The 9550-nt window shown below is 43.6% G+C and overlaps 1 protein-coding gene across 1 annotated transcript in view; it reads right to left on the bottom strand.

The window, feature by feature from the left end:
* Nucleotides 1-517: 517 nt before the first annotated feature.
* The window catches only part of LOC136607062 (teneurin-4-like), a 175796-nt gene continuing 166763 nt past the window's right edge, over nucleotides 518-9550 (bottom strand). Inside the window, exon 4 of the mRNA XM_066589022.1 lies at nucleotides 518-711. Coding sequence (XP_066445119.1) covers nucleotides 518-711 — 194 coding nt within the window. The remainder of the gene's footprint in view (nucleotides 712-9550) is intronic.

Below are 9550 nucleotides of genomic sequence, written 5' to 3'. Positions count from 1 at the left end.
AACTTGCCGTAGGACCTTGAGACAAGGTGGACCTCCAGTCCTAATCCCCTCATGAGCGGTTCACAGCATCTGCACATATTAGGTAAAAGGTAGTCTACCAATTCCTGCCTGCAGCATTCTCCATGTGCATCACAGGGCCATACACAAGCGCAGACAGCTATCTATTGGAGTACACGGAGAATTTGTGGATGAAGATCAGGTAATATTTGCATGTAGCTGTAACGTTGGCCTCAGAGGTGTAACTTGAAGCTCCTGGGCCCCGATGCAAAACTTGTAACAAGGCCCCCAACTATAAAGCTTTACTCATAGTACTGGGTTCCGTATATGGAGAAGAGAGGCCTTATGGGCCCCCTAAGGCTCCTGGGCCCGGGTGCAACTGTATCCCCTGCATCCTCTATAGTTACGCCCCTGGTTTAGGCCCCCAGGATGAATTTTACTGCAATAATATACACAAAGAGAACATAGAAAATCCATGCAGATATTGTCCATAATCAGCCGTGAACCTAGAACCCCAGTACTACAAGGCAATAGTGATGGCCACTGAGCCACAAAGCTTCTTCCTGCGTTCTCCTCCTGGTTCATCTTCACTGGAGAAGGAGAAAAAGAAGAATGAGAATAAAGTCTTTTTATTCTCCTTCATCTTCTTCTTGCCTTTTTCATCCTCCTCCTTCTTCTTATAGTTCTTCTTCTCCTTCACATTCTTCTTCTCCTCTGGAGGAGGAGGAAGAAGAAAGAGGAAGAAGGAAGAATAAATGTTGTGGCTCAGTCATTAGTACTGTTGCTCTGCAGTGTTGGGGTCCTAGGTTCAAATTCACTCAAGCACAACATCTGCATGGACCTTGTATGTTTGTGGTTCTCCTCCTCCAGAGAAGGAAGACCAAGCATGGTGGCTCAGTTGTGAGGGCTGCTACCTTGCCGAGCTGGAGTTCTACGTTCAAATCTGACTAAGGGGAACATCTGGATGGTATTTGTATGTTCTCCATGTGTTTATTCTCGTTGTTCTTCTCCTCCCCGGGAGCAGAACAGGCAGGTGTGGTGGGTCACTTGTTAGCAGTGTGGGAATTGTACGTTCAAATCGGGCCAAAGGCAACATCTGGATGGAGTTTTTCACAGTCCATGCAGATGTTGTCCTTGATAAGATTTAAACCTAGGACTCCAGCGCTGACCACACAACCGCCCCTCTCTTTTATTGTAAAACAGTTTTCTGGTGATTTTTGCTAACAATTGGCTCGGAATGACCCAATCCAATTTTTCAAAAATAAGCCTGATGTTATCGCTTGGCCGATCATGACGAGCAACACTAGTTGTCACTGAACTTTTCTGGAAACATACAGAACAAGGAAATACTGCAGCAGGATAGACTTTTTCACAACTTGATTGAAAAAAAAAAAACAACTCAAATGCCTGACAATGCTTGATTAAAAGGGAAAAAACCCATCTCGGCCCACAGGATAGAGCTTTATGTCAGCTCAGGAAAGCTGCTTTCTCTTAGACTATACAGTAAAATTACTGGAGCTTTTGTTTGTGCTCCAGAGCTGCTCTTCGTAATGTAACTGAGACAGGACCTTACAACCAGAGCCAACCATTGGTGGCAGTAGATTGCTGGCTTTAGTCACCCGGTCATTCAGTATACATACAGCACAAGTATACACTGGCTTTCCCTTCTTGGTACTCCAATAGTTCCTTTGTTTTCTTCCACACCTGTTAAAGGTGTTGTCTCATGATGACAGCCCCTGTCTCTGTACCTTATCATGCCAGTGGAGGCTTGCACGATGCCTTCCTCTATACGTCAGAACTTTGAGTTGATGCTCTGCCAAACCTCATTTGTCTGAAGAGCTGTAATGTCAAACTACATACCCACTTGAATGCCTGCTGCAGGGAAAATGTTTAACTGGTCATAGTTTATCCCAGCAATCCGCTGATCATCGTGCGATTCAAAAATATTTCCACAGCGCCATTTATTGGAAGTTGACTTCCCTATAAGTCAACCCCCAACGACTCAACAGGCCTTGCAACATGGCTAAGAAGGAAACAATACACATGTGCAGACGGGCTGTCTTGGAGTTTTTGACTGGCTGGGTGAGAGGTCTTTCATGTGGGTCTGGGGGAATACATTTTCTCCTTATGGAGAGCATCGAGTTGTTGTAAGGAATCTTATGTTCGCCATAACCAGCACCCAGCTCTGTACTGGTGAGGAGTAAACACCCCAAAACAGCCGGTCTGCAGATGGGTTTCTTTTCCTTCTGGTTTGGTTCCTTTTGCTAGTCATGTTGCAATGCCTGTTGAAAGGTCAAACACTGACTTACAGGAAAGCCACCTTCCAATAGTTGGTGCTGTGGAGGTACTTTTCCATTCCCTATCTCAATACCTTTCACCCAGGGAACATTGCATGACTTACTGTTTATAAGACTCCCAATGCCAACTTTGCACTCTCCACAAGGAAAAAAGTTATTCCTCAGACCTACATGAAAGGTCTCACATCCATCCAACGAGTACAATGCTCTGTATTGGTGAGGAGCGAACCCCCCAAAACAGCCTGTCTACAAATGGGTTTCCTTTCCTTCTGGAGAAGACTCTGGTTTGGTTTCCTTAATTATGTTGCGAAGCTTGTTGAACGTTCAGACAAATTTTTTTTAAAGGGAAGTGACCTTCCAATAGGTGGCGCTGTGGAGGTACTTCTTTCCCATCTCCTTTTTGCATACTTATTTAAAATAATACAGAAGAGGAAGATCCACATAACAGTGCACATGCACCATGCGGTAATATATGCATACCACTCTGCTGATGGTTTCCTTTCTTTTCAGTAAAGGAGTCAGTCAGTCACAGCCAAGATAACGAAATTCTATAAAATTATCCCAAACATGTAGAAACATAAGATATTGTAAGGCTACATATGTATTTATGAATGCATTATTAATGAGTTGCTGCTATTAGCTTCACCATGAGTTCATTATGCAGAATGCGCTGATCTCATTCTCTCAGTTTTGGCCTATGATTAATGTCGCTCAGCTCAGATATGCAAAAATCAAAAATAATAAAAAAAAAATCTCTTTACTGTATTACTCTGCTGGATACCTCCCATGTTCCGCTCCCTTTAATCATCTCATCGTTAAGAAATATGTCACAGTTTAACATGACTTTGAAGACGAGGGAAAATGATAGAAAAAAATGCATTATGGAGCTCGGCGAAAGAAAATGAAGGTGGGAGACAAGAAGGTCTGACAGAAGTTTGCAATTATAGCAGTTCTTCATCACCAACTAGTGATACGATTACACAACAGATCGCACAACGCTCAGATAGAACACCCATTCTGAAACGTTCAGAGATCTGGGCCCAATAGACACCCAGTATAGGGCTGACATTAGGGCAATACAAGGCTTACAGACCCTGGGCGTACTGTAACACTGGGGGGCTCATACGGTCACCAACCGTGAAGCAGCACTGGCCGCAGAGGGTTTACATCAGAGCCTTTTGTGGTTTTGAGCCCTCTAATGCACATCCAAAATCTCCCAAACTAATGTGAGGGCCTTTTGACTGGCCTCCAGTCATCACAGGTTATGGTAAAAAGTTTCTCAAGTTTCTGCATGAGAAATTTCGAGATCTACTTATCAAAAACATTTGGCTCATGTCATTGGGCCCCGGGGCCACTTTATCCGTAGAGCAATAGAGCTACCTTGAAGGGTTAAAATGTTGGCATGGCGATGGACAGTAAGATGTGCCAAAAGTTTTGCCGAAATTACCATGTGCGACAAAATTTGCACCGAAGTTTGGTGCTATAGAACTTAGTATGCCCAGTGGATGCTAGATGATTGGCTGAGGCTCGCAGATAAAAGGAGCAATGTATTTCTGGGCAACAGAAGAGGGCAGGGACTTACAGTATGTGAAAGAAGTGGTGGAAAGATTGGGGCGCACCCTCAGGGGAGCAGAGAGGGGCATCGGAGAGAGAAGGGAGCAGCAGCTGGAGAGGACAATGGGTGCTGGGCTGAGAAACAGGAGTGTGTCTACTGCCCAGAGCCCAACAGGAAAGAGTGCCCTATGTTCCCCCAACCTGGTGGGTTATCTGAATCCTGACAGAGACAAAGACGAGCAGTGGTAGAGCTGTGTTCTTGGCCTCGGGCAACCCTTGGTAGTAAGAGCGCTGATTATCGAACGGCAGAACTGTAAGTAAGGCCAGCCTTAACCTAAATGTTAAGTGTGCATACCATCAAAAAAAAGTAGTGAACCATTAGGCCTGTTGTATAGACGGGCACTATGCCCAAAGGACTGGGTGTTCAGTGAGCTTACATAACAGAGATACCAGAGAATGTGGCTTGTAAGCCGTGCCTCCAATAGACTGTAGTAGTGGAGTGTTAACCCCTGGGAAGAAACCGTGTATTATATTCCATGATCTGTATTTCTGTGGAGCGGTACCATTATTAGCAGAGTTTTGATATTGTACAACAGAGTACTATTATTACTATGCTAGTTAGCAACAGATAGCGCCCAGACAGTCGCAGGTACAAGGCTAATTGTGTAATCATGGCCATACTACTGTTACCTTTTATTTTTGTGTTCTTCAATAAATATTCTGGTTACTCCATCTGCTGCGTTGTATCCTAAATCCTGTGTTGCCATACCCCCATCTGCGACACATCAGCACTGGGTCCACTGACAGCGGCATCACTTTCACATATAGTCGTGGGCGCAGTACATGGACACAGTTGAGAAGTATTACAAATCTCCAAAAATAATCTCCAACAACCTCTCGAGTCCCCGGCTGCTCCGGTCCTGTGGTCTCCGCTCATTGCCAAGTCCAGTGGTCATGGCCAGTCTGAGCACATGACCGCTGCAGTCTATCAGTGAGACCCGTGACTGTCCTCAGGGGTCACATTCTTATCCGGGCACATGACTGCTGGACCTGGAAGTGAGTGGAGACTGCAGGGAAGATGGACAGGGGACCACAGCCTACAAGATTAGGGGAGTTTGTCTTTTTATTATTTGAATTAGTTTTAAAAATTAGGGGATGGATGGAGAGAGCGGGGCGATCCCTGTTCTGCCGATTGGTGGGGTCCCAGCGGTCAGTCTCCCACCAGATAGTTCCTGTAAAAATAGGGGATAACTTGATATAACCAGAATACCCTTTTAGGACTGAACTAGTGAATTCTGATACTACTGTGGTCATATGAGTTACTATGGTTCCATGTGTGGGTCAGCCACTTAGATGTACACTTGGCCCAGGATTACTGGATAAGTCAACTTTTTGTAGGGCAGATCTTCAGATCTTCCTTAACAAATTGAATCTATTTCATTGCCTACTAATTCGTTTCACCTGACCTCTCCAACAAGGAGCCAAATTTGTACTTTTGTATTTTTCCTTTTGCTCATGTAGGTTAGATGTAACCCATTGGGTCACCAGAACGACCAAATTGACATCTGAATGTATAGGTAGCATGGGTGGCCTTAGCTATTTGCAATCCATGTGGTTTTACATGGCATCAGCTACCAGCTTGTAGAGCGGGCACCAGGAGCATGTAGGCTGGAGGCCATCGCCACTTTAGGTCCTCCCAGCCAGATGATCTTCTTCCATGAGGCAGTATCTTGTGGAGCTACATGAATCACCTCTCCCTGGCTATTTTTCCCTCTCCTTGATGTCCAGTGGTGGCGCTGTCAGCCCATCAGCGCCCCAACTACACAATTGCTTAGTTCTGTTACTGTATTTATATTATGAGCTTGGTTCTGGGGCTATATTTATATAATAAGGTTGGTTCTAATGCTGTATTTATGCTATGAGCTTGGTCCTGGGGCTGAATTTATGTTATGGACTTGGTTCTGTTGCTGTATTTATGTATTGAGCTTGGCTATGGTACTGTATTTATGTTATGAGGTTGGTTCTTGTGCTTCATAAATGTACTGAAGTTAGTTCTACTATAGATTTTTTTCACTGAGCTGTCCTTGCGTGGGGTTGCTGCTTTCTTCACAACTAATAATACAGGCAGACTATCTATCAATGCAATATATGTCATTTTTCTCTTATGATGGGGAGGGGGGGGGGGCAATTTCTCCCAAGATGCCATATAACCTAATGCTTGCACTGATTGGGTGAAAGAGCTGGCAGTCAAATGGTTGTATTACCACCTTGCATTGTGGAATCCCATATAGTTAATTGTAGAGGAACGGTCCATGTACTGCCTTTACCTCACTGACAATAATGACTAGGGTCGGTGGGGTCCCAATTTCCAAGCCTCCATAGTTCCAATTTGACCTCATATCTGGTTGACGTCTCAAAAATCTTTTTTTGGGGTTAGAGTAATGTGACGGAGTATTCTACCTTCCCCCAAGCAATGCAATACGGCCCTGTGAAGACTGGTCTCTACGGTTTTGTTCAAGGCTAACATAATAATGGCAGATGGACAATCAATATTCATTTAGACCCGTAGTCCGGGCGGCCGGCGATCCTTCTGGCGTTCCGAACCTATTTATTTTTTTTAGTCATCAGGCATGAGGGAAATCCTTTCAAATAAAACGTAGTTTGCGGCTGAGACTTTATGTCTGCTGCTCAACAAAAATAAACCTTGGACTGTTGCAAACATTTATGTTAAATCTGAGGCCTATTACACTGTCAGAGAACGCCGCTCTAATCGCCATTATCTGCTGAAGGACGGAGAAATTATACACCGTGGAGGCGGATAAAAAACACAAACTGCTTGTATTATTAGAACAATCTTAAAAAATGGAGGTCAATTAAACCAAATAAGAAAATGTAGACCAAAAATACCTCAAGAAGACATCCACAGCAAACATTTGGGATTACTTAGAAGGAAAAAAAAACACGAAATGTCCAAAAAGTAAAATAATCCCAGATTCAGCGATTATAATTCCGGAGGTAAATAACAAAGTAAATTGGAACTAGAAGATGGAGAAGAAAAACAATATTTGGGAAATCAACAGAAAAATTTCCGAACTCGTTAATAATTCACAAAAACAAGTAAAAATTACGAAAAACGATCCACAAAACGATCCCTGATTTACAGACGTGAATTCCTGGGGTAAATTTACAAAAACATTTTCTAAACAAAATAGGCTGGAAAAGAATCCGTTCTTGGCCGGATCTAGGATAAATGTGTTTATTTGCATCCCTTACAGTACACCGCCCATACATCCTCTGCAGCACTGCGGACCGGCTGCTGCCACTTACATCGGGCGCTGTCTCCATGGCGGGCCGCAATCTAAAGTCAGCGATCAGAATGTTTTTAAAGGAGGAAATCCATGCAGTTTCAGGTGGAATTTACAAACTCCATGCAGATGTTGTCCTTGGACAGATGTGAACCCAGGACCCCAGGACTACAAGGCAACAGTACGAACTACTTAGCCAACTAGATCATTACTAGCCTCATAGATAAAAGGCGATGTGCGTTGGCGATGATGAGCCACTTCCTAAGAAAATCTGCATCAAAATCCACAAGTAGCATGCAGATTTAGACGCTGATTTCACCACCATTTGAAGAGGTGAAATCCACACTGAGAATCCACGGTATAAACCGACATGCTGCAGGTATAACGTTCACCCTGTAGGTGTTGCAGGGCATCAGCCGCCATCAGGAAGTAGAGCTAGTCTGACATCCCATTGTCGGCCCCACCCACATGATCGCGCCTTCTTGTCAGCATGTTCCTATTCCCATTCTGTTAAGGCCCATTTACACACAAAGATAATCTTTCAAATGATTGAAAGATTGAAAGTTTTAGCAATCTTTTTACATAAAGTGTTAATGGACACTAATGCCCATTAATACTTTATCATCTTCTTTTGTGCGTAAATAGGCATCCAGGAGCTGTTTGCAGAGCTCAGCATTGCACACAGCTACATTGTTCTTCCCGCGGCTATCGGCAGAATACAATGTAATTTCCTGACTCCTGCTGAGAACACAGCGTGCGGTCTGTTGAGAGATACTTTATCTCTTTGCGGCTGAACGATGGATTTTATGTTCACCTTAAAATCATCATTCGAATAAAAAGCATTTACACGCAACGATTATGGCTCATTTTTAGTCGTTTGCGCTATTTTGTGTTCTTTGCATTCTGGTGATATAACACATGTCTATATTAGTCCATTGTGGACATTAATTACACGTTGGCCGAACGTATTGGTGACGTCCGTGACGCCATACTCGCACCCTGCATAAACATAACAGCAGGTCAATTTACGCTTCAGATTTTTTTCGCCGTGTGAGGATGGGATTTCTGGACAACTCTTGCACACTGCTAGCACTCTGTGGGAAATCCGCAGGATGGCCGCTACACGTCACCGTACCCTAAAGGAGACATACTTCATATTGAGAAGATTCTTCTGTGTGTGCCAAGTAAAATGGCAATTTAGTCTAATTAGTTCCCGATGTGTTCTTTTCCCCAGCATATTGCGCAATTGCTTGGACATCGGATGTATAGACTTCCATAGGGCCTTAGGTGTGCAAATGCGCACTAAAATAGACCATGCCGCGTTTGTTTTTCACACGCACAAAAACGAAAATGAGAATAAACCCATTGAAATCAATCGGTTCTATCCTCTGCGTATCGCACGTGCAAATACATCTGTGGGAAGCCGCCCTAAGGCTTAGCTTCCGGAAGAACTTAACGTGGATCTGATACTTGGTGTGCTACATGGTCGTGGCCTTCAGGGGGCTTTAACACAGGCAATTTCCACGTACGATATCTGACGGATTGTAATATCGCCAGATATCGCGCATGAAAATGATGTATCGAATTTAATGATGTAATGCACATGAGCGATTTTTCTCTTGGATCGATGGTCAGAGATAGAAAAATTCCTGCATGTCTTATTTTTGGGCACATCTTGTGTAAGGCTCCCCCATTCTTTCCGATGGCAGGCATAAAAAAAAAATTGCATCGCAAATGCGAGTGCAATGAAAAGAAAAGATGGCGGCATGCACTGATGCTTCTAGAAGCAGGCTGAGCGCATGTTTGTGTCCCACATGTCTGGGTTCTGGTAGGATGGTAGAGGAAGCTGGGCAGAGCTTACGCTGGTTGTGGTAGGCGGCCGTGATACGAACTAAGAAGAAAACTAATAAATTAGCAAGCAACCCCCCCCCCCTGCCCTAAAAAAACATTAACAAGTAAAAAATAAAAAAAAAAGGCCCAAAAGGCTTCCATGTTGTCTTACTAACCGGGTAGAATTAGTGAAGTAAATTAACAAGTTGATATTTTCATGAGTTTGGGATTGGAAAAGAAAAAATCTTTGGGGATTCTACAGTAAATCTGCAAACTCATTAATAATGGAAAAGTAAAAGAAAAAAGTTATCTGATTGGAATTCTAATTTTTAAAAACTTTTGAATAATCATGTCTGCACCCTTATCCTTCGGAGAATTAACTCATTAGCAGGAGTGTTCCGCCGATGCGGCACGCCTGAAATTCTCTCTCCCAATTTTCACACTCGGCGTAATAAATAATTATTCCTAATGTCTCTTTAGCAGTACTCTGCTCCTCGTTATAAGGTCACGCGGAATAGACAGCAGGTTCATTACTTCTCGCGCATTCAAATTCAACATTATTCCGTT

The sequence above is a fragment of the Eleutherodactylus coqui genome, chromosome 1 (genome assembly GCF_035609145.1).
Source record: "Eleutherodactylus coqui strain aEleCoq1 chromosome 1, aEleCoq1.hap1, whole genome shotgun sequence".
Taxonomy (NCBI): domain Eukaryota; kingdom Metazoa; phylum Chordata; class Amphibia; order Anura; family Eleutherodactylidae; genus Eleutherodactylus; species Eleutherodactylus coqui.
The sequence above is the reverse complement of the archived record's forward strand: the minus strand, read 5'-3'. Positions and strand labels throughout refer to the sequence as shown.